Consider the following 26760-nt stretch of genomic DNA (forward strand, 5'->3'; position numbering starts at 1 on the left):
TCAAATTGGTCTGGGTGCCATGCTCTATCAGGAGGAAGGGCCCGACCCAGGAGTGATAACGTTTGCCAGTTGCTCTGTCAATTATACAGAGCGACAGTATCATATGAACAAGTTGAAATGTCTCTGAATAATATGGGCCCTACGCAAGTTTAGGGGTTATTTGGAGGGTCAACCCTTCAAATTGCGAACAGACAGCAGGGCTTTGCAATGGCTGCACACAATGAAAAAACGTGCTGCAAAACTGCTGTGCTGGTCGTTGGAGTTGAAAAGTGTCACTTTTGACATGGAACATATATCAGGGAAACAAAATGATTTTGTAGATTTCCTGTCAAGGGCAACATCGAATTCACCCGTTGATAGCCTGAGCGATCAGGAGGAAGTACTGTTGCACGGCCCTGTGAGCTCACGAGAAATTGTTGTAGTCCATGAAAATAACTCACTTGTGCCTTCACCGGTGCTACAGATTAGTGACATGGGCCCTGAACGTGACCACTCAGAGTTGCAGGTTGTGACTGTTCACGCTAATCAGGCACGTGGGTGTTTGCCTTGAAATAATGCTGAGGAGTTGGGCAAACTTCAGTCGGCTGCCACAGATTGTCTAGCTTTGGGAGATGAGACAGTTCAGAAAAATAGTGGTGTGGTGGAGTTGCTGGTGGTGAGGTCAGGGCAACGACAATGGTGCGCTTGGGTGCCCACAAATCTGAGGGATCCGGTAATGCATTATTACCATGACCAACCACACAGTAGACATTTTGGAGTCCGAAAAACATTGGCTAGAACTAAACAAAGATTTACATGGAAGGGGATGAATGCGGATGTGAAGAAATACATAAAAGCTTGTGAATGTTGTCAACGAATGAAATCCAGTAATTTAGCACCGACTGGGAAAATGAAGTCCACCCCGGTGTCCAGAACTTGGCACCGAATCTCTTTGGATTTAAAGGGCCCTTTGCCAAGGAGCGCGCAAGGATTTGAATATTTGTTGGTCATTGTTGACCATTTTACCAAGTGGTGTTGAATTTTTCCGACGCGACAAATTTTCTCTCGAGCTATTCAAGCAGTTCTGGAAAAGGAAATCCTCTGGTGGTGGGGCACTGCCACCTTCCTCCATACAGATAATGGGCCTCAATTCACCAGTGATAGTTGGTCCGAATAGTGTGGATACCATGGCATTCAACATGTCAGGATGCAACCGTACCATCAGCAAGCGAATTGTACATGAAAAAATAAATCCGGACATTAGTGGCTTTTTGAAGATGTATTGCCATGAGCATCTAAAGAGATGGGAGAAATGTATCCCTACACTTGCATGGTCCTTTGCGGGCAGCCGTTAAGGAAACTACTAACTATTCTGTGTACCAAATAGTCATTGGCCAGGACACAACCTCCCCTCTGGAGGTAGCTTCCCCGGGAAAGCTTCCTAAAGACAATCCCTGGTGAACGTGGGAAGCATCAGGCCATTTGTAAAAAAGGTTAAATTGAAGGTGACCAAACAACAAAAATCTAGATATGATGACAAACACAGATAATTTTCCTACAAAGTGAGGGCTAGAGTTATTTTGAGGATGGCTCCGGGGAAAGGAAAAGTGAGTGGACATCTATTTTCTGGGCCTTTAGAAGTAACTGAAACTCCCACACAAGAAATCTGCAGGTTGGTTGAAATAGGCTCGGGCCGTAATATATGAGTCCAACATACTCCCTCTTCCTCCCGAGAGGAAGAGATAGTGTGGTCTCAAGGCATGCTATGGGAAAATGATGAGGGTTATCTGTTCAATTTGGGGGTAGGGGAAACGTTTTTCAGCCACCTTTGGAACAAAGGCCTCAACATACCAAAGTGAATTGTGATTCGCTGGGCAATGAGGAATCAAGCACTTTGGTGGAAGAGGAAAACATTGCCTGAGATTGCGAGGAAAGGTATTGTAGTAAGGGTAGAGATAGCCCCATCAGAACGAACACCTAATAGGTGTGGGGAAAAGCTGCCAGTGCACATGACCTGTGCTAATGACGATGAGGCACAAATGACATATCTGGAAGGAATCAGGAAAGTCATTATGAATGAGGGAACAATATAATATTTTACCCAAGAAAATTGGCCTAGCACTTCACTGATAGGGCCTGTGAATGTTGTCTCGTGTACCAAATATCCCGTTCAAAGGACTGGAGAGTCGGATGGTGTTCAGAGGGGGGTGGTGCTATTGCCAAATAAAGCTGATGCGATAACACCGCCTGTCGACGTAATGAAGCAATATGCCACTTGCAAGAAAAGGAAAGGGGTTTTGATTGACAGGGGTTTTGATTGACAGGAGTGGGTAGTGCTTGGGTAAGCGGAACAAGGTGACAGGGGAGGAACGAGAGGGAGGAGGAGCGAGGGACGCGCGGGGCGGCCATGCAATGTCGTGAGTACGAGTTAAAACATTTGGTTTGCTGTAGTGAGGGCCATTGGGGCCTGCAATAAGTTAGTAGTGTCAGATGAACATTTCGGGAGTGGAGCATAGTGTCAGGTGGTAAAGAAACATAGCGTAGGATGTCAGATATTAAAACCGCATTGTGGCCGTGGTGTGCCGAGTGTATTGGTGAGGCGGCCATTTTGTCTTGAAGGTGAATTTTCACTGTCATTTTTTGGACGAGGCGGCCATCTTGAAGAGGACAGTCTGAAGTTGGAGCCAGGAGTGGTGGTGACAACAACTTTCTGGCCTGTGAGCACGATCGACTGGGGTTCTGCTGTTGACTGCTAGTCTGCTCACCAGTGTGTCATCCCAGCAACCATAATCTTGGAGCCAGGAGTGTTGGTGATGGCAGATTGCTGCCTTGCCAGCGCAACCACCTGGAGTCTTACTGTGGATAGTGGAATCTGTTCACCTGTCCACCACCCAGGAGTGGATTGTCACAGGAAACCACCCGCCACTGCCGTGAAAGTACCCCTCCCGAATGCTGAAGACTGTGGGGCTTCGGCAGCTGGGACACTCGCGGGGAAAAAGGGAGGTGACCACCTGAGGGCTGTGAAGTTGTCATTGGAACGTTTTATTTAATCTGTTCAAGAACTGGGGAAACACTTAATACATACCCTGGATGGTTGCTCCGCAGTTGTCACCTGTCAGCGTTCATATTTGAATAAATTCGTGAAACCGGTATTGTCGGGTTGTTGTATGAATGTGTTGTTGCTGTTATTATGGGGATTTGGGTTGCTATAATTGTTGGTGATATTTTCACTCCCCCAGAGAAGTAGCAAACATGTTACAATTGAATCACTATTAAAAAAAAATATTCAAAATAAACGCCATTATTTTGCAGTATACTGGCAGTGATCCTTGTTATACTCCGCACACAGTCATTGGGTGCGTCGCGTGAAACGGGTCCCACCATAAACTAAAGCACAGCGGTGCGAGTCCTGAGAGCTAGGGTTTCGGTTATGTACCGAAACCTCCAAAAGCTCATGTCGCAAAAGGACGCACCATTACAGTGTTCACCTCATCTTTATGTAAAAGTTGTGACCACGTAATTCATGAAACAATGTGTTTTCAAGTGCATTGTCTTGCTTGGGAAATATACATGTGATATAATGGAAATAGTTAATACTTCTGGTCGCCACATTTAGCAGCCCTGTCTGGTATCATGATTATGAGTTATACCCGCGTTAATTATTCATGCTGGAGCCGACATTGGTTTACGACCGTTTGTGATGAAGGGTAATTCAGAACATTAACTTTTTTCTTCTATCTTATTAACATGCGCTGGACCTGGAGGAACCTGTACCTAATTGCCGTGCAGGAAAAAAAACTCTCACAAAGCAATTAATGGAAATCATTAATGGAATGACATTACCATCACTTGCTGTGGCATTATCTTAAAGCATTGTGCTCAGAGCAAGAGCAGGTGAATTGAACATCTGGACTCTTTTGCCTTTGGCAGTAATGCATTGCGATCGTTAAAATTCACCATCATTCGAGTTGCTTTAATGAAACAGTGCTGTCTGTGACAATTTAATCATCATTATGTCCAATTGCCACGAGCACAATTGATAAAAGAGATGGATTTTGCTGCAGCAGTGTTCTGCCTGCGGGAAACGTTTGGCTACAGTGAATGTTTTGTGTTCGAGCCATGTGTGAGTCGTGCACTGCAATCACAGCACCGTACAGTTGAACACTTGCACAGAATCCTCCATATCCAGATCTCTATATGTCTGTGTGTGTGTCTGTACGTCTGTGGGAGAGCGGTGGCGCAGTGGTTAGTGCACTATGCTACGAACCCAGCAACCCAAGTTAGATTTGCATTCACGGCTAACATCCGTGGCGAATGTCTGAAATGTTCAGTAACCTTCGCCATAGGTCAACACAACCTAAAATTAATTCCTGGTACAGTGTGTAAGCACTCCTGTTTGTGATTTTCATGGACAAGGATATCAAGGCGTAACCAAGGTATGGCGAGTATCCAGTTCATGGGGCATGGAGGTGGCGTCGCTGCTTTTTGGAGATAACGTTGTCCTCTTGGCCTCGTCAGTCTGTGACCTCTAGCATGCACTTGAATCGTTTGATGCCGAGTGTGAAGCAGCTGGGATGAGGATCAGCACCTCCAAATCTGAGGTCATGGTTCACTCCTGGGAGACGGTGGATTGTTCTCTCCAGGTGAGGGGGGAACAGCTGCCCTTAGTGGAGGAGTTTAAGTACCTCGGAGTCTCTTTCGCGAGTGATGGTAAGTGGGAGCGGGAGGTACGGCGTCCGCAGTATTGCGGGCACTGTACCGTTCCGAGGTAGTGAAGCGGGATCTGAGTTCTTGAACAAAGCTCTCGGTTTACAGGTCTTCATTCCCACCGAACGCTATGGCCATGAGCTTTGGGTAATGACCAAAAAGATGAGATCGCGGCTACAAATGGCCGAAATGAGGTTTCTCCGCAGGGTTTCTGGGCTCACTCTCCTTAATTGGGTGAGGAGCTCGGTAATCCGGGAGAGCCTCGGAGTCGAGCCGCTGCTCCTTCGGATCGAGAGGAGCCAGTTGGGATAGTTTGGGCACCTGGTAAGGATGCCTCCGGGTAGACTCCCCCTGGAACTCTACCGGGCACGTCCGACTGGGCGAAAACCCCGGGGTCGGCCCAGGACACGTTGGCAGGACTATGTCGCTCGGCTGGCCTGGGAACGCCTGGGAATTCCCCAGGAAGAGCTAGAGTCTGTCGCTAAGGAAAGGGAGGTCTGGACCGCCCTACTCAACATGCTACTGCTGTGACCCTCAACAGGACAAGCGGGCTGAGAAACGAATGAACAAAACGAATGCGTGAGCTAGCGTTTGGCAGAATGACGGTCAGAGCTCCTACGCAAATAGCGCCCCAGGTGAAATTCAACGAGTCTTCGTGAAGCGATCATTATCTCAACTGCAGTCTTCATTTACGTCAATTATACCCGCCCCTAGTATGGTGAATAAATTAAACACGGGGTTTACTGCCACTCCCTGTCTAAAAGAACAAGAACCTCATCTCTGCGTGATGTCCTGGTTTTCAACACATCATTGAGGTGAAACCATACAGATGTAATGTTGTACATTTTAAAAACAGGATTTACCGACATACATTGAAGCTTTAACTAAAGCAGCCCATCGTCCGTATCACTACCGATAGAACATGGAAACACTTGAAAGTTATACTGTATTTTATACCTACGTGACTTTACCGAAAGGACTAAAAAGTATATGTATATATATGTTTTTTAAGCTTAAATGCTTATCTAAAGAGCATACTTTTAAAATACCTTATCACCATTAATAACCATCATATATCCACTGCTGGATGAAGGCTTCCCCAAGCCATCACCATCTTGCACGGTCTTGTGATGCAACAGTCCATCTAGCACCTGCACACGTGATTTGATCGCTCCATCTCCTATGCCCCCATCGGCCATCATCTCTTTTAGCTGCATGTCCTGCCCAAACCCAGTAAATATGTCTCACGTGGGATCTTATCTAATCCACATAATAGCTTATCTAATTCACTTATTCCCCTTCCAGTCTCTCAGTGTAATTCCAGGAATCCATTTCTCCATGCTTCTTTGGCGACTTCTCAGCTTTATTGCAATTTCTTTGTCAATGTCTTTTTGTAATCCATACCATAGCAGGAAATTTACACGAATTCATCATTTAATTTGGAGACACATTGGTACAATGCAATGTTTTTTTAAATATATATAATGCAAATGTATTTTTAAAAGAAATACATTGAAATAACATAAGGTAAATTAAGACAAAGTAAAATCTAAGTCAAGTGTAGACTGTGGTGTATTCATTCTTTAATATTTTAGTGCATGCACCCATCTTCCCCGCACCTCCGATTAGCACGATTGACTACGTACGGTGCGAAATAGGTTCAACAACGTAAATTCGCGTACTTCCTTCCATGGCACTGATCTCCATCAGCAGCCCATAGGAAAGTGGCAATCCACATTCCTGTGATTAGAGCCAGGCTGTCCAATAGTACATCCACACAGTGATAGTCATTCTATCGACCATAGAAATTGCAGAGAGGCGATGGGTTGAGTAACCATCAACCAGGATTTAAAGTTTCAGCCTTGCAATTTTGAGTCAAGTGTAAATAAGTCTGGTTATTTTTATCCTTGGCCGTTACTGAGCAATCTCTTTTTTATTCACACAATCTAGTCGCATACCAGGCACCTTGCATAACATTTAGAACGTTTGTAAAGGACAGCAGATGGTTGACATTTTAATAAGACCAGCTGGACCACAGCTCTTGTCTGACGAGAGGCATAAGATGTCCTTGTATTGCTTATGACACATACCACCCATTAGTATGGTGTTCTACAGTGTGCACGGCAAGCGACAATGTTCATCAGTTTGGAATTTTCACACTTAAATTCTAACTTAGCATTCTTTGAAATACGTAATCGACCAGGCTATGCGTTAATTGTGTGTTGACCGACTCTCTGTGTTGTATTACATAACATTTCGATATTTTGCTAGGTTATTTAATTTAGTGTGTTCTTTCTCCCTCTCTCCTAATGTTCAAGCCTGCGTACTTTACTACGCGTCTCTTCGTACTCATTGACATGTAAATTTTTTCTCTAACCCCCTCCCTCTCTCCGCACCCGCCCCCCTCTGTCTATTTAAGGCCTCGCCACAGAGACGATCTCCCTCTCTGTGCCTATGTGTTACTCTCTCTATGTATCTTGGTGATATCTGTCTGCTTATATGTCTGTTTATAGTTTTCTGGTTAGATTTTTGTTGCTATTTCATTTATACCTGATGATGATTGCTTGTGTTGCAATCGAAACGTCGTATGCTATTATTTAATTTATTATTTTATCTTTATACGTGTCTTTACCGAAAGAACCAAAGAGTAATTCCTGCAGTCACGAAAGCTCCAAATTAACACTGTGGCTTTCTACAGTCTTTAGCCTCGACAATCTGTGATGAAGTATCACTCCACGTCAGTGAATCACTTTGTTCGTGAAGATTAATAGAGACAAAATCCCGCTTGCGGTCAGATTAAATGCAATGTATCATCATTTGGGATATATTTTGCTGTTGGCTAAAGTTGCAAAAACGACACTTGCATAAAAAATGTGTTTAATTTAATCTATATATATCAATGGGAAATTTGTGAATGTGTGTCTGTTCAAAATGTTTAGCATACTTCCCAACATGCAACAAACTTGAAATTTGGCATGTGGGTAGCTTCCAGACTGTACACAATGCAAAATGTATAAAACAGACTTTTGTTTTTTGGGGGAGGGGGGGGGGCGCAATAATGCATATATTTTGCAGTGAGCGGTGACATCTGTGATGTCACCCGCATGTCACGCAGTGTGCCTGCTGACGTCACGCATCCCCCACTCTCCGCGTAGGCCGTGAATTAATGCCAGACAAGAATCCAAGTCTCAGGCGAAGCCAGGTAGTAATGCTAGTCATCAATATAACGTGACAACCCACATGTTTTAATGCATTCTCACTGACCAGTTTACGAAAGGTAGTTCTCAAACAACACAAATTGCGGGAGGAATGTGCAATCTATTTCAAAGCGTTTATAATTGTGCAATGTTCGTTGATGTCAGATCCAGTGTTGTGTAGGCGTTTACGTTGGCTCTCATGTGGCTGCCCTTCAAAACATGTGCACACGTTTACTTTTGATTATGCTGCAAGCCGCCCATGACTGAGATAAGAGGCTCCTAGGATAATGACCTAGCCGTGTCTGATTGCATGCCGAGCTTGCTCGCCACACCAACCAATACAACTGCAGGCGTGCAGTTGAGATCCTGGAATGAAGGTTTGAAAAGTTGTTTAGCGAGGTGAGGAGAGGGGGAAGATGGCTTAGGTGGGTGTTGGGAGGTGGTAATTGAGAGATGGAGGGGAAACAGCCCGAAGGGGGGTGGATGGAGGGGTGTACGCTGTTGATATTCAGCCTTCCACACACCAAATTCAATTTCATCCTCAAAATATATTGCACACCCACCGCTTCTGTACAGCGTGTGTACGCTCTGCTTCGTGCGAGTCCATCGCCCCCATGTAATTCCCACATGTCTCTCCCCCATCCCCTACTGAGTTGGCCTCTGCACAGAAAATGAGATTATCTGACCAATACAACATGAATGCGATTGCCCAAACCCTTTGCTGTAATGTTTTGTTTACTGACAACACCGTGATTATATTGGATATTGTGCCTTAAAATGGTCGCTTCATTTTATACATGCACTTTTTCGGATATTTGTATTTACTTAAACAACGGGACAGATTAATGTCATTGTTAATACAGCAAGACAGCAAATCACTGCACAGCAACAATATTTTGCGTTGAATTGCACACCTCGGTGCAGCCTACAATAATGAGTGCTGATGGCTCGTATCGCAAGGGGTTAATATGAGAAACCTTTCAGACGGACGGCCGATGTGCGTTTAGGTGTTAACATGTTTAAGCCCCCAATGTGTGTTCTAGATTTCAAGCTGTGTGCTCTGTTCGAGTGAGAACCACGCGCCGAGCCGGAGAGCAGCGGTGTTGGTCGCAGTCACAGCGGAGCGGCAAATGAGCCGAACGTGCAGAGAACGTTAAATTTGGCAGTGAAGCAGTCGGCTTCCAGCGTTCCTCGTGCTATGCGTGGAAATTCCTTGCTCTTGCATGTGACATCCTTGATCCCTCGCTCAGCCGGAGTGACAGCGAAGACTGCCCTGGGCTGCCTACAACTCTGCTCTACTCCACAGCGTAAATTTCTGGAGGATTCTTTTTCGTACATAGATATGTTTAACAAGTCGCGTCTATTGAATTTGCTGTATACGTGTAAAGCCACCGATGGAATGCAGAATTTCAACCGCTAGCCTGGGGCTGCCAACATAGATCAGCGAAAGCTGATGTTCGTTTGATTGCGCAGAGCACTCTTTGCTGTGAGTGTTAATGCCGTACAAGACGTTTTAAAATAGCGCGCTTATTATCTGCTTGGAGTAAAATGCATTCGGACAAAGTAACGTTGCCAAAGCTGTAACCTGGACACGTCGATTAGCAATTTTTGGCAATGCTCTGTTGAAACTGGATGTTACTTAGGATTTGTCAATAATCCTTGCTCCCAGGATCGTGTTGTGTTTCTTGCCAATTGCGTGACCAAAAACTGTTACATAACTTCAGCGTGCAATTATGATGCACCACGCGACTCTGTGCTCTATTTTTCTTCGATCTATGTGTAGAGCTGCCCATTATTAAATCTATATTTTGTTAGGTATAAATGTTATGCATTTGTTTTATGTAGCTATTTATTTTCTCAGTTTTCTACCATCAGCTGGTGATGCAGTTGATGCATGGTGCACTAGTAAATGCAGCCTTTGTGCTGTGGTTGTTGGTTACAGGAAAGATCACATAAAAAACGAGTTTGTAAATAATTACACTTTACAATGCGCATCTTATGACATGCAGCACCTTGAGAAACCACTGCATTTCCACACGAAATAAATCCTAAATGTTTTGCATAATGTGTTTTGACATTAGTGTAGCCAAAGTTGCTGCAGTGTGATCTGTGGATATGACGAGGAAGTGTAACGTTTCAAAATACAACTGTGCATGTCTTAATTGCTGTGAAGAAAACGTGAAAAGAGCCAGGACAACATTCCAAGGAATGTGCTCACCCAAGAGTATCCTTGTCTTTTTCAAAAGCAGATCTATTTTTGTGCCCTCATTCACACGGGGCGGTGGAGCAAGCTAATTGGACGGTCCTGTGATAGATTTGCGGCTGTGGCTAGCCATGCTCGACCGTTTATCCTGGTTTGGCTGCAGCGCCGCTGCTCCAGTGAGGCAAACTGTGGGCTGCTCCCTCGTGCTGGGAGAGCGTGGGGCAATGGAGTGAGGTTAACAACTGCTGATGTACGTGCTCGGAATAAACCGCTTTATAGGAATCGGGAGTTTTGCGGAGCTAATAAAAATGGATGATTTTAAGAAGACCTGCCACTTCAGGTAGCGTTAGGAGTGGGAAGGAAGCCTTTTTGGAAGGCAGTGGAAAATTGTTGGTGACTTCAAAATATTTTGATCAGAAAGTACTTTTTTATTGTTACAATTGTACATCATGTTGGGCGATGTGTTCAGTTTTCTTTTGTATACATTTATTTGTTTGTTGTTCGTGATAAAGAACGGTGAATTCAACAATGGGAGTTAAAGGATGCTGCCTTGAACATTATTGACAGGTTAAAGCATTTGGTTTAGATCACAGAAAATGAAGTCAAAATACAAAGAAGGGAACTTTATCCTCCGAGCGCTGTAAGGGGTTCGTGCTGTCTCTGAGCTTCCTTTGGGTTTCATCTGAAAGAAAACCATACTGGTGTTAAAAAGAGCACGAATTTGAAAGAGCAATAGATAATAGGGGAAAAATCTCCAACATGGAATGAGGAAACGCCAGGTGGTAAATGAGGATGACAAATAAGAATTGTTGGCATCTTTCGTTTAGATGCATGCGCAGACATTTCTGGCTTATCTGGCTGCTACTGCTGCTGCTTATTTCTCACTGAGAGCTTCGTACGGGCAGAGAGCATGGCCACCAGCTGTGCAGCTGAGGATTGCGGAGAGAGCACAGAGCCACTCATGGAGAGGCCCACGGAGCCAGAGCCCGAAAACGAAGTTGGAGAGATATCCAGCTGCGAAGGCCAAGAGGGCCGCTCGCCCTCACTGCTGCTCCGCCTGGCAGTGACGGTCGCCGCGGCACCGTTTGCAAGCCGCACGGGACTGCACGGCGTGCGGCACGTCCTGGCCGCGCGACGCACACTGGCATATCGCCTCCTCTGGCTGCTGGCCTGTGTGGGGGCCCTGGCCCTCCTGCTGGCCTCATCGGCCGACCGTGTTCACCACCTGCTGTCGCGGCCCTCAAACAGCAAAGTGAGCACGGTGTGGCCGCGTGGACTCACCTTCCCGGCCATCACGCTCTGCAACAACAACCTCGTGCGCTTCTCGCGCCTCACCCGCACCGACTTACACGCCCTGGGCATCTGGCTCGGCCTTCTCACGCGCTTGGCTAACGGGCCGGCGACTATTGTTAACCTCACGGCCGACCCCGACGTGTTGGCCTCACTTGCTGAATCGCAGCGACAATGGTTTCTGCGACTCTCTAACTTCTCGACATTCCTGCCTCCCCGTGACCCTGCTGGACTGAGTCGCACCCTTCTGGAGCGGCTGGGCCACCCGCTCGGCGAGATGATGCTCACGTGCCGCTTTGGGGGTCAACAATGCGGTCCCGACGACTTCGCCGTTGTAAGTCTGGCACCTCTGCTCTCTTTCGATATTGTTGTTTCAATTCAAGTGACTCTGCCGCCTATTAAACACTCGATCCAATTCGTTTGTGAACCCGGCATTTATGTGCACACGCACGAGCTTGTGTTTTTCAAGTAAAAAAAAGTCACCAACTGGAGGGGACTAACGATCAGCACTTGATCTGATACTTTGTGGAGCATAGGGCAATCCTTGTTTTTATTTTAAGTGAAAAGTAAAAAAAATAAACACCTGAAGCTTACATTTGTCATCACACTCTTGATTCATTATGCTGAAATTACCATGCATGTTTGGAAGCCTAATTTAGGGGTGATGTTTTCTTACTTCCACTTTCGTTTATTAATTGCGTTCACTTTCAGCACGATAAGCAGTTAAAGGGCTATTCAATGGATAATGTTTTTTCAGTGGTTGCATGAAGTGTGCACAGCATTCTCTGCGTATGTTTGGTTGCATTACAGTATTACTGCTCCGTAATTCATACAGTGGCTTAACCTCATGTATAATGCATAAATGAGAAGCCACATCTGCACCCGAGTTTTGCTGATACCAAAATATACATTACAGCTCACATTGTGAGATTGCGAGTCAGAAATGTAAAGCTGTTCAAATATGTATGTTTTGGGGTAGACTGGCTACATCGTGTACTGCAGAAATAATTGCTTATTTTGCACTACATCTTGAACATAATTAAAAAATATATATACGAACAGCTATATATGATTACCTTTTACCCAGTGCATGAACGTTGGTTGTACGTTCTGCATGCAGATAAATTGTGTTATGTGTTATTGCTGAGAACGCAGGGCACAATCCATCATTTGAATTCAGCATCGTTGGTTCGCTGGTATGCCAGGGACCTATTGTGCAGCCAAAGAATTGACCAAATCCTCGAAGCAGTGATTACATTGCACCTAAAAATAATAGACCAATTATATGTTGAAAAATAAAACGAGTCCTTGAGTCATCTGTTCTATCCCCGAAATGGGCAGTTACATGTACTATTGGCGTTAAGTGATATTTGATTAATTCCAAGATAAGAGTCACAATCATCTCTGAAATGTAAACACCCCCACGTGGTATTACATGTGCAGTTTTAGTACAATCTTGCATTAGGACTATACTGTACATGTGCTGGATCTTAATAAGGATACCGATTGAATGTGAAAAGTGTGCTTCGTCAGCAATCCCCAGGGTAAATGTAATGTTTTATTGTGTCTATGAGGACAATGTCACACTTCTCAACCTGCCCGCAGTTATCTGTTGAGCTCAAAATGTGATTTTGAAAAGTATGATTTTTTTTTTTTTTAAATGCCAATGTTTTAAATTTCTTGTACAAATTCCCTTCACTGCATCTTATCTCCTGTGGAAACCTTTTTTCTATCACAACAGCTTTACATTTCCTCTTAGGGTTCTGCAGGACTTGAGTATGTTAGCCTTGTCACTTTGCATATTTTTAAGTTTTGAGGTGGAATGGGTATGGAAAAAGTGTTGTGCAATGGCTGCACTGAATATATATATTCAGAGCAACCCTGTAGCACTGTGAAATTGTCAGAGACCAGTCTAATGTGCATTTTAAACAAATGTAAAAAGGAAATGTGAAAACATTTTATTTGTAAGATGTGAATTTTGTTAAGGTGCTAATGAGTTTGCCAAGTATTTATTTTTGAAATTCTCATTTCCCCAAATTGTGTTTCCTGTTCCCATTGTTAACACCTAGCTTCAGTTTAAGGAGACAGCTTTCATTTAGAGTTCTGTTGGGTTAGCTCATGCATGCATTAGTTACACTTATGTATTTCAAAGGATGACATCAATAAAAACCATGCAGCTTTCCAGGTCAAATAGTCTGATGAGAGTCTGGGACTGGTGTGTAATTACACATTTTCCCCTGCAATTGAGCTTTTGAATGTCTCTTGTGCACGTAACGTCCAAGTGAAATTCACGAGATGGCATTGCGCCTGCCTAAATCTGTAATTACGAGACTCCACTCATTTAGTATTCCTGATTACAACTCTTTCGACTCACATTTCTGAATCTAACCTAGTGGCTAAATCAGAGTTATGAAGATAATATCTATAACTTTTAGGAATTAATTTAAGTTGAAAGAAGTTCAATATACATACCATACCAGGGTCAAATAGGGTTTACAGGTGTGCTTGCCAAACCTTTCCACATTAGTTTTAAATGCTGGAATTACCTTATCGAGAATGCTGTAGTAACCTTCGAGGTTTTGAAAACTCTTACCTCTAAGTATTTTTTGATTTTGAGAAATGTTGTTTGGAATGATAATCACGTGTTATTTTCATTGATGATGTACAAACAGCCAAAATGATTAATGCATTCAACCATCAACAAGTTAGATGCACTCACACTGCTGTATTTTGCTCACAGTACAGGTGATGTGCTTACATCAAGAGAAAGGAGTATGGGGACATCTTGTCAGGCATTAGTGCTAATTATGATTCAATTAAGCAATTTATTTATTTGAACCTAGTTGATTGGGATTCCAGACAAGATGTTATTTCATTTGAGGGATGGGGGGGGGGGTATCCCTGACTCGGCTTTTTGATATCCCCAGGACTTCAATTTCAGTTGTCATCCCTTTTGGGGATGAATTTATCCCTCAAGATGAAATATTTGTTACATTCAAAATGCCAGAGTTGAGATTGGTTACTTTTTGAATTGGAGATTGCTTGGAAATATATGGTGCTGTAGGTTTTGGGCTGGCTGCGAGGTGGTCAGAAGAGAGAAGCACCGCGATGGATTCTTGAACCTCTCTATGCGGAGCTTTGAGTGTCACCCCTTCCGATGTGTCGTGGGGTTTCTCCGGGTATGCCAGTTTCCTTGGGTTGTACCCATCTCAAACCTTTATAACTTATGGCTGCAGTAGCTCTCTTGCTATATTCTTCCTGCCTGCTGTATTTTTTCACCTGAAGACGATTTCTTGTGTTGCGATCGAAACGTCGTGATTTTTTATTACTCTATTATTTTTCTATCTACGTGACTTTACCAAAAGACGAAAAGAGTATGAATTCCTGCAGTCACGAAAGCTTTAAGTCAAGATTTATGGCAGTTTCCTTCCACAAATAGCCAAACTCTCATTAATGTAATTGTCCAAACATCCAAATGTATCCGAAACCCCGATTAAAGAGTCTTGTAATGCCGTGAGGCTTCCCTGTGGTATTCATGATTATTTCAAAGTGCATATAACAAATTCAGCCAATATATCCTGTTATCCTATTATGTGTTAAACTATTATTTTTATTTTCAGGTAACTGTCAACCTAATATACGGAAACGTCTTCACACTGTGCCGGTAATGGGGGCTATTTAACCATACTCAATTCATAAGAATAGGTTTTACCCTTTCTGGCAATAAAATAGGTGTAAACACATACAAACACCAAACAGAACTCTTTTGCAATGAATCATGTCTGCATTAAACACACGTACTTGTGGTGAACATGCAAACAAAAACATGCTCGGGTAAGAAATGCATTGTCTTTGAAACTGATTGGTCTACACCAGAGGCAGCCTTCTTTAGGGCCGAGTCTCAACCAGTGTTAGACCAGAGAACGCCAAAGGGCATTTTATTCCCACTCCCTGCACCCCCCGCCCCACGGACATATGACAAACATCCTGTTTAAAGATTATTCGTTTCGGCTCTGTCTAAAATCACAGAGATGGAGACACATTGGTAAGCCATTGTCTACACGTAGTCTTGAGCATGCATATGGAAACATTAAATTGATGCATTTATAAGCTTCCAGTAGGATACAAAGTAAGGTATAGAGTTGTGGAAGAGCGCAGATGGGATCAATCATCAGACTTCCTGCTGTAAGCGTCACGCTCTCTTCAGTGAGTGGAAGCGTTCGAGGCATGTGTGCAAGAAGGGAGTTATGCACAGGCTACAAAGGCATGTCATAGGGAGACCCAAGAGTGGATCGGCAAAAACATTAACCCGTAAAAACAAAGTTTTTCACTCTAAATCCTTTATATGCGTGGCGGCTAGAGTCCTCTCGTCCTCTGGCTTGAGATGGCTGCCACCTATGGGTCAGATGATTGTCTGCCAGCATTAAGCAATTGGTAATGAAATATTTTTAAAAAATTCCCTAAACAGTGTAAAATTTTGGAAAAAAAAATTCACGAAAATTAATTGTCACGCACAACGAGTCTGTGTGGAAAATGTCAGCTCGATTGGATCACGGGAAGTGGGTTAAAAAACGACAGAAAGATTTGCACGGTCGTAAGCAAGCAAGCACGCAAGCACGCAAGCAAGCAAGCGAACTTAATATAAAGGATTTAAAAATGGCCGTCCCTGGTCCATGCCTGCTGGTTGCTTTTCATTATTCCTTTTTTTTACATGTATTTTAACGTAAAATATATGAATGAATACTGCTTCTATCTAGGTATAAGATAACTCTGGGCACATAATGACACTTTTATATAATGCAGCAGGGCCTGTGATTTTAATCGGACAACAAATGACCCCAAATGGTGTCTATATATTTTCTCAATCAAACATCTGCTTAACTGATTTATGCATTTCCACCAGTCAATTCCATTTCTGTACTCTGATAAAAATCAAAGGTGACCTTTAGTTTAGAGCATATATTTGTTTTATGTCCATACATTCAGTGGTTACTCGGCTATGATCTGTGATTTACACTCTTGGAATTCATTCGGATATGAAAAGCTTAGGAAAATGCACGGATGTTCCACCATGCTGTCTAAAATCACACTAAGGTCACTATTTGCATGATCCAGCCAGTCACCTCCAGTTTTTTCTTTCCATAAAATAAATATTTTCATTATTCATTTTAAAATCAGTTGTGTGTGGATGGCATTCGATTTTCAAAAAAAATGTTGATTTTAAATGTAAGCATTGGTCTTTTGGAATTACAAATCCTGTTTATAACCCATGCGATATATATCAGTCCTTGATGCACAAATAATGCTTTCGCACTGTTTTACAACAAGTTTGACAGCATTGAAATAACGCGTGGGTTTATTTTGTGTGCATGATTTAAATCAACTTGAAAGTCAAGGTTGAAACATTTTCAAATTGCCATATCTAATTTTTTTCAGCATTGCTTATTTTTATTGTCAAGCGGTGACCAAAACCTAATAGAACACTGAATAACAGCGGTTTCATCTAAGGTAGAATTTTCATTTCAAAAAGAGCCAGCGATGGTCTTCTCACGTATACTTTGTGGGTAGTAAACATTTTAACTTCATTTTTTCCGTGATATTTGGAAAATAAACCTGATTCACTCAGTCATAATGGTTATTTTGACATTCATAGCCTCGTTCAAAATATGATACTTTATAGAGAAGAACATTCAAAATATGCTCTAGGAATATGCTATTTGTACTTACTGAATTAACAATGTAACAGTATTCATTTACCACTTTTCAGTATGTATTTGTATGTTTATGGGAAACCGCATGCCTTCAGTTTACCATAGTAGGCAATGTGTCGTGAACACACCGTTTGTCTGCCTGCCTCATGTCAATTGTGAGCCTGGGTGGTCCATTCGGCCAACTCATTTCACAGTTACCATCCATTCGCATCATGCGGTGTGTGCTATTTACAGTTACACGAATGGTGTGCACTGTAATAACATTCTCCAATATTCTGATTGTACTCCTGATAGGTGGACAATATTCCGTCTCTGACATTCAGAATGTTTATACTCTTTGGTTCTTTTGGTAAAGTCATGTAGGTATAAAATAAAATAATTCACGACGTTTCGATCGCAACACAAGCGGTCGTCATCAGACAGAAAAAATATAATCCAGCAGTGGAACTGCTGAACTAGCGAGAGAGCAGTTACAACAAGGTTATATATGTATGCGATCAGTATTACCTTGCTATTGTGGCATCTCTTGAGAAAAGTTAGCGACTCAATCAGGTGAGCCTTCTTGTCTCGCAGTCTGTTAAAAGCTCTAACAGATGTGTGAAAACCCTCCCCATATACCTACGTGACTTTACTGAAAGAACCAAAGAGTATGGATTCCTGCAGTCACGAAAGCTTCAAATTAAGATTGAACCGCCTCTACGGGGAGGGTTTTCATACATTTGATACGAAACCAAAATTGATTCAACATTACAGAAGACAAAACTGTCCATAAATGAAGAATGCTGTCATTGAACAAAATTTCATGGAATTTCCAAAGCTTATCCCATTGTACTATACATGTCCAATTCTTAAATGAAATATCTACATCGTTTCGTGGCTGAAATAGGTTGTGGTCTTTGTCACAAACGTGTCAACTAAAACACAGTCGATGAGATGTGCGTGCCAGTGGTTGGTCTTATAAGCCTGGCAAGCGCTCTGCCAGTGTTGTTGCCTCGTTATCTCTGCTAAGACGGAGGAAACCATTACATGGCCCTCCACCAACATGTGAATCACACCCTTACTTTCGTCTCCTTAATAGATTTAAAAGTAATTATTTGTTAATTGGTAATAACCAAAGAGGTATTTCGTTCTACTCCCGATAGTGAAATATCTTTTGTATTCTGATATAGATGGTCTTTATTCCATAATTCAATTAAAATGCTTTGTGGTTTGTATTGTAAATATCCTCCTGTGGAATATCTATCTTCTACATATATATAAAAGTCAAAAGTTGTGTGTGGGTTTGTGGCAGGGTTTGTGTGTAGCGGGGTTTGTCTGTAGTCGCGCACTTGGCTCTCCAACGGTGAGGTTTACGTAAAAAATAGCCAGGTACCATGGTGTAAGCCCCGCCGTGAGCAAGCGCTATTCCTTTTTCACATCCATCAACTTTAAATTAGTTTAATTAGCGATTTAGTGCGATTTCTGCACGCTTCCGTCATATTTATTTATTTATGACGCATGCACGACCATACCAACTCACGCGCCTTTGGTGGGTAGGACGGCCCATGCCAAGTCGCACGCCTTCGGTGGGAGTGGGGGGGACATTTTCTTTCGCGTTAAAAATTCTATAAAATACACTTAACGCTCGGGTAAATTCTTCACTGTGTGATGTCCCCCCCACCCCGATGCGTGCAGTTATTACTACTATACAGTCGGTAGATGCTACCACTTTAGGACGTATATATTACTGCAGAGTGGCCGGGGACATCGTGCCTGGGGGGGGCTGAGGGTTAGGTGTAGCAGCCCAGCCCCAGCCGGCCAAGGTGCCACCTCGGCCGGCTGGACAATCTAGGCGAGGCCGGAGGCTCTGCACGGGACTAGGCCTCACCACGCCACTCTGTCAGGTGATTACTTTGTGCTATAGAGTCGATAAATACTGCTATAGAGTCAGCATGTCCTACTGCAGTGATAGCAGGTACCACCACAGTTGGTATGCACTGCTGTAATCATACCAGTTACCACCACAGTCAGTACGCACTGCTGTTAGATTTTAAGAGTAGTTTTGAAATATTTTTAAGACCCGGGCAATGCCGGGTACTTCCCGCTAGTATAGGATAAATGTATAGCTTCCATTATTCTAGACAGAAGAATACAAAACGTGGTGTATTATGCAATCTGCATAGTTGACAAAAGTTTCAAAATTGTACTGGGTACCAATTTGTGTCAGTCGTGGTTGTCCTGTGAAGTAATGTGGCCCCTGGCATTTTTTTTCATTTTACCAGGTAAGCCTCACTGAGCTATATAGCTCTTTTTCAGAAGTCACCTGACCACAAATGAAAATTCAACAAAGTGGCTTTTCATTTGGAAATGTATAGCAGCCAAATACTCCAAATTAATGTTTCTAAATGCATATGGGAAAACCGTAGGACCCGGAAAAAAATCCACATGACCCCGGGGATAACATGCAAACTCCAAATATGCAGGAATTAGGGTGGAGATCGAACACACGACCTATATACCAGGCGAGGTAGTTAACATTGTGCCATCGAGGCATAGAGGAAAGTGAAATGTTTACCCCTGTCAACCCCACCCCATGCTCATTTGAGACGTAGACTTAGATGTATTTTGAACTTTTTTCGCACGGCATGTAGTGAACTGTGCTAATCAGAGGCGCAGGAAAGGACAACAAACTAAACACTAAATATTCAGGCTTCAGGGTGTTTTAGTTGAAACGCTTATAACAATACACACCTAAAAATCCAGCACAAAATACATCTTCCTTCTCGGAGTTATTCGAAAAAAGTCTTGAGAATAGTTTGAATCAATAACACACCAGCTGTATCAACAAACCATTATCACTTTCAGGAGTGAGGATATATTCTTAATTTTAGATGAGTTCTATATATTTAGGTCAATAGACTTGATTTGATATTTAGTTTAAAGCGTCACATCTGTTGCACAGCTTAGGGTCGAGCTCAAATTAATAATCGGTTACAAAATTCCTTTTCAAATGTAACTTAAGCATCAATACAATTTTAAGTTTCATTACACGCAATTATTTGCAATGAGCAGTGCAGAACAACATTATTTATGTGAACTGATGAGGTAGCTATGTTATTCCAGCAAAGTCCGCCTATATTTTCATGACAATCACAGCAATTTAGCAGATGTGCTGTGTGCATGCCATCTGTTCAGTGTTCTGCTTATCTCTTGCAGAAAAAATGTACATCACCAAGAATTGAAGATTTCACTCTTTCCATAGTTGGTGTCATGGTTATTCCTTCTGCACGTCTAATAATTATCCAAATGTACAAGGTCAATGTGGGGAATTGCTTCAAGTATGCCACATGGCTGTATACAAATCATGTTCATAATTGGCAAATTTTATGTAAAATTTAATTGCCATGTAGGAATGCAAAAAAATATTACGCTTAACTTGTGCTTTGTACTGGATGTCAAACACAAAGTGATGTTTGCCCATTGCTTTGAGAAAAGCACTTAAATTGATTTTCTGTTTATCCATGGTGCAAAGATGCATTATGATTCCTCATGATGGCCAGGATGATCACAGTCAGTTTGTCGTACGTGCATATAAAAGGGAGCAATGGCCTCTGTGCTAAAGAAGCAATTCAATGTGAACTCTGCTTTAGCGCACACATTTGATCAGTTCCTTACCTCAAAATTAAACACCCCTCTTAACCTCAAAATATCTTAAGCACGCATTGCATTGGCAAACGTTGCGAAGTTATATTTCATTTTGTATTTTTCGAGCGAGTAAGTAACAGTTGGGATGTTGAGAGTACACAATAACATGCATGATAATAAATCTCGTTTTGTGATAAACCTTACAAACAAGAAAGCAAGCGGATGGCCTGAGAGGCCTTGCCTGCTGACAGCAAGGCTCGTAATCTGTGACCGCAATGATGAATGGAAAAGCAATTGTAGAGAGCGCTGGACGTCAACAGAGAACGTGAATCTCAGCGGACTCTCACATTGGTGAATACATGGCATTACATGTTATCAAATAAATCGCAGTGGATTCTGCCGTAGCTTGACAAAAGTCACTGAAATTTACTGTAGATAATGAGTGTCAATCGGCATTCAACATATAGTTGTCGTGCTATGGGTTCTAGCCTACTTCTCAAGGCTCAACTTTATGCCTGTCAATAGTGTGGGTCGAGTCTAGTGAGTGTAATGGATACCAAAACTGAGGCGATTTAAGAGTGTTGGTTTATCATTAATTTGTAGAAAAGCTTACACCATAGCGTATATCTGGACAACACGGTGTGTTTACAGTATACCCCAGGACGACCCCTTTTGTCCCCACACTCACACCTGAGGCTACGCGTTCCCAAACACACACATCCTTAAGGCACGTTTAGCCTTGGATAGCGTTTACCACCCACTTTTGTTCTACATTCGAAAGAGCCGACTTCGAGGTAATGCTCGATGTCGCTTGCCGTGGGCCACGGTCGGCTTGCCACCGTCGTCCGAGGAGGAAGAGAGCCGGTGCCTGCTGGCTCCTCTCCACAATAGGGGAGCGTCAGAGGCAGCCTCCATGTTAGTCCATGGGCCCAGACCAAGAAAAATACTTATTGGTACCACCTGAGGTGACAAAGTCTAGTAATGGTTTTTGTAATCTTCCATGTGTGTGAGACATGTTCTGACATGATAACTTTTGCGGAGTGGCAGCTTAGTTGTAGTTACCATGACTTTTATACAACAACAACCGCCATTCGCCACTCAGTGGTGGTGACGTGATCACGACGCTTTTGCCAGGCTATGTACACCTTGATTCCACATGAAGTGTCAAACGCCCGCTGGCAGGAGGTCATGGGGCAGACCCAGATGCCACAGGTCGACTGACTGAGATGACTGGCTGATGCACCACCTGTGCCCCCCACTGTGCCAACTTGCTGTGCTTTAGCCACCCGGCGCTCCGCTTGTTGTTGTGAGCGTCACTGCTCCGCCCTCTGTTGTTGCTGCCTCCAACTGCCCAGTAGCATCCTTCATGAGCCTCCTCCACAGATGCCGATCTTGACTCCGCTGGTACCAGTCATCGGCAAGTCTACTCAGCTCTACATCCTCCTGTACCACATCACTCCATCTCTTCTCTAGCCCGTGCTGCGCCTGGTTAGCACCCTTCGCTCTGGCCGAACAAAAGCTGTTTAGGTATACGGTGGCTGGGCATGCGGGCTACATGGCCCAGCCAACGCAGCCTTGCCTGGGACTTTGATCTTTCAATAGATTTGTGAGATCCTCACACAATCCAGCCTGGTTAACCCAGGATGGATTGTAGGCAGGCCAGCCTAAATGTTTCTAACCGGCGAAGATGTTCCATTAGGGGGGTCCACGTTTCGCAAGCGTAGAGAAGGGAGGGAATGACTATGGCCAAAAAGACCTTAAGCTTTGTGCGGAGCAACAGAAAAGGTAGCTTCCACACAGCGTTACACAACCGATGAAAAGATAATGCCGCTCGACTGATTCGGAGTGAGACCTCTGCTGTTAAACCGGAGCCGGTCATGAGCACACTGCCCAAGTAATGGGATACTCTCCACTCTCTCCGCAACTGCTCTATTGGGAGTTGTGGGGGTGGAGTGTCCGTTGGTACAAAATACCCAAGCAGGTGCTTAGTGGCAAGCTCTCGGTTCAGCAGCCGCGCCTCCAACTCCTCTTTTGTGTGAGCAGCAGTTACCAGATCATCGGCATACATAACATGGTTGAGCAATAGGGAGCCATCCCTTGACCGCACCTGAGCATCGATCAGCTTCCCATTGTATCTTTACCAGATGGAAATTCCTCTGGTACAGCTATTGAAGGCTTCACGAACTACGTGGACGAAATAGATGTTTATGAATGTTGGAGCCAGAGGGCATCCCTGTCGCACCCCAAGGTGTATAGGGAATGGCTCTGACTCCCGGCCACGTAGTTTTACCCGGGCCCGCTCACCATCATGAAGGTCCTTAATGATCATGAGCAGAGGGTCAGGGACTCCGAAAGCGCGAAGAACAACCCAGAGCCCAGGCCTACTGATGGTATCATAGGCCTTGACCAGGTCAATAAAGCAGAGATGTAGGTCTTGTTAGAATTCCCTACACCTCTGCTGTAGTAGACAGACAGAAAATATGGCATCTGTGCAGGACCGCCTTTCCCTGAAACTGCATTGGGGCTCCGCAAGCCACTCCTCAGCGTGCCTAGCAAGGCAGTGTTGAATAATCATTGCCAGGACCTTTCCCGGCATACTGAGGTGTGAGATGCCGCTGTACTTGTTACAGTCTGTGTGGTCCCCCTTCTTAAAGAGGGGGACCACCAGGGCATCCTTCCAATCCTGCAGAGCCCGTCCAGTGGTCAAGACTGTTGTTATCATGTCATGTAGGGCAGTCTGTGCACAAACGCCACCCTCCCTCAGCATTTCGCTTGGGAGATCACCTCTGCCCGGTGCCTTTCCTCATCTAAGACTCTGGATCGCCTTCAGTACTTCCTCAACAGATGGCACCTCAGCCAGCCACTCACAGGGGGTGACTTCTTCCAATATTTGAGGCACCATAACCCCGGCAGGGTCATCCCCACTTTGTCTCACGTTGTTTTCGAGGCGGAGGGATTTCCCCTCCCCCAGGACCTCACAGAAATGCTCAGGAAATCTGCAAACCTGTTGCTGGGGGTTGGAGATTGGATCACCGTTCTTTCCCCTAATGATGGTAATAGGTGTGGCGCTGCAGGTTACTTTTTCGATGGCATTATAGAGCGGTTTGTGATCGCGGGCCATTGAGGAAGACTCCATCTCCCCAGCAACCCGCGACCACTGCCCATCCTTGCAGTGCCTCACGGCTCTCTGAACCTCTGAGCAAAGGCTGTGGTAAGCCTCCTCATTCTCTGACGTGGGATGCTGTAGCCGATGAGAGTGGGCCTGTCGCTTTTTCTCAGCTAGCTTGAACACCTCCTCTGTCAGTCAGGGTCTCTGGGGAGGTCTGGACCGTGTACACAAAGCAGCCATTGCAGCTGCATGAGCCACATTGCTAAATCTTGCCCATTTCCTCTCGACATCAAGAGGAGGGGGGGACAATGCCAGCTCCAGCCACAAGCCATGATGAAATTCTGACTTGCAACTTTCATCAACTAGTTGAGACCATGGCACTAAGGGTTTGAATGGGGTCCTAGGTATACACCCACCACTGGAGTGGACGAATGGCAGGCACATCTTACAGATAACCGTTATACACGGGATTATATCACCTAACTCACTTCAGACGGGTCTACATACACGTATCCTCTCCCTGCTGGATAACTATCTCTGGTCAGAGCAGCCCTCATGTTGTTGACCCACGATGTCGAGAGCACGGCCCCAGGCGATGAGCAGGATTCTTCTATCCACCTAACAGCCTCAAACCTCGCTCAAGGCTTTCCTTATATCCTCTATCCCCCGCTGTCCCCCCCGCTCCTCCCACGGCTGCCCCTCCCCTCGGCCCGTCCGGCCAATTCCAGTTCCATTGCACCTGTTCGCCCATCCTGTCACGTGCTTAACCCGAGCTGGGGTGACTTGTCCTCATGTGCCCCTATACCTCACCCCGACCCGTCACGTGCATGGTACTGTACCCTGCTAGTTATCTCCACAACACACAGAGCGCAAAGCACCGTAGTGATCCGTATAACGTCACTAACACATGTAATCTCATATATATCATTAGTGATGGGTATATGTGAAGAAGGTTACTGTCTCGGCATCGCTGTGTGCTGCGTTGCACCACTATCCGAGTAGTCAACCTCGCATTCAATAAATCTTCAGAGCCTGGGTGAACATCCAACTCCAAACGTATTTAATGAATTGAACGAGGTAAAACTGATGGACAAACACAGCACGTCTGTTAATACTTGGAATATCAATACAATTGTAGTGACTGTGATTGTCACTGTGTGGTGCCGGGCTTACGAAGCCACGGCGGATAATGTGCTGACATGTGTAGCCCGCGAATGGGGCGTAGTACCAGCCCTAGCGGGGCTTCGGTGAGCGCTGGTCAGCACGGAGGCACCACGAGCAGTGTGCGGTGCGGGCTCCCGGTGAGGGAGCGAGAGGGAGCGTCAGCCAGCCAGGGCGACGTTGGGGCATGATACGCTGGTTGACCTGCTAACACGTGATATTAGAGGGGGGCCACCGGTGGACGGGGGCCGCTGGGCAGTCACGTGGTCTAAAAGAGCTCTTGGGAGCCTTCGGGAAAGAGCTCGAGAGATCTGGAAGATGGGCGGGGCAAAGGGCAGATCCAGCCCCAGCCCAGGGGGATATAACGGGGGCCCCGTGAGGCGCTCGGGGTTCTTCGTGTGCTGGTGTGAAGAAGATCCACGTCGGGGAGAAGAAGCCTCTAGCCACGCGGTCCGGGACCAAGCTTGTGGTCCAGGCCGGGATAGTTCTGCCGTATCGTGGTTAGATGGGCATTCGAGACCCGAGTGTATATTGTGTGATGTTGTGTTAAAGTTGCGTAATAAATAGTGTTGCTCCCAAGATAACGTCTGCGACTCAGTTGAACTCACTACACAATGAACACTGCAGCATCATAACATTGTCTTAAATAACATGAAACTCCACAATAGGTCCTGGATGGACCAGGCACCTAAATTAGCACTGAATAGCTAAACAAGAGAATAAGCTACTGCGTTGAATAAGGTCACTTCGTTCAATCACCATACTGCAGCCTAAATGTACGGCGCTGCATATAACACTGAACTGTGGATGAGATACTTCTTAATCCTTGCTCTCAAGATCGCATTAAAGTTACATGGATAAAGTCTGACTCGACTTATTAAATTACAAGTAACATTCACAATAATGCAGGTGGCAGGCTTCGTTGTTAACTATGCCTCATTTTATAATAACAATTTAACAGCATTATAATGGCATTTACAGCATTATAACGACAAACTTAACATTATAACAGCATTCCCAAGTATTATAAGAACATACCAACTTACAGACACAATGAACAGATGCACCTGTCTTCACTGATATGCTAGTTGTGCCTCCATTTTGTACTCTGTGTAATTGCTGATACCCTGCATCATGGCTTAGTCTCTAGAGGCTGCCGTTTCCACCTCAGAAGAACTCGCGGTAGACTTCAAACAGTTCCATGATGCGTGTACATGAACTGTTCTCGAGGACCTCTTTAAAAGCAGCTTGTGAGACTTTTTTCCCAAGGTTGTCAATGGTCCTCAGGTAAACCATGTTGTTCATGTGAGTTGCTTCCAACCAGCACAGGAAACCATTCCATCTCAGTCGCATGAGTGCCTCATACAGGAGTTTGTGTAGTCGCACTGCCCTGTTGTACTTGCATCCATCCATAACACCAGCAATGGAGCCTACTGCGATCATGCCAGACTCAATGCAGAGATCTCGGAGTCCAGCATATTGGAAACGCTTTCCTATTATTGCCAGCAGTGTGCAGATGGTGTGGAATACCCCAAGCCTGATGATGATATCATGGAACTTGTCACAGTGTTTCCATGTGATTTCGAAAGCCTTTGCATACAGGGCTTGGTCAAAGACGCAGACAATATTTACCTATTATGAAACATGAGTTGTCAAACTCGGCATGCAAAATGTAATTTCGAGAAAATCGCAATGCCAATTCTGGCATTGTGATGCTAGTAACAATGAGATTTGAGAGTTATTCTTGTGTTCCCCCTCTTATTGCCATTAGAGAAAAGT

General features: G+C 44.4%; 1 protein-coding gene across 5 annotated transcripts in view; it reads left to right on the plus strand.

Moving 5' to 3' along the window:
• LOC133345104 (acid-sensing ion channel 1-like) overlaps positions 1–26760 on the plus strand; it is a 107575-nt gene that overhangs the window by 41303 nt on the left and 39512 nt on the right. For 2 of the 5 annotated variants that reach the window (XR_009755408.1, XM_061555582.1), the window contains exon 1: positions 9949–11710. The exons of the other annotated variants lie outside the window; for them this stretch is intronic. Coding sequence is in view for 1 of the 2 variants with exons in the window: in XM_061555582.1 (XP_061411566.1) it covers positions 10997–11710 (714 nt within the window). In the remaining variant the exon portion in view is untranslated. Of the gene's footprint in view, positions 1–9948; positions 11711–26760 lie in introns of those variants that run through there. 5 annotated transcript variants of the gene reach the window in all.

Source organism: Lethenteron reissneri, chromosome 21 (assembly GCF_015708825.2).
Source record: "Lethenteron reissneri isolate LAM-NWPU_2019-01 chromosome 21, ASM1570882v1, whole genome shotgun sequence".
Lineage (NCBI taxonomy): Eukaryota > Metazoa > Chordata > Hyperoartia > Petromyzontiformes > Petromyzontidae > Lethenteron > Lethenteron reissneri.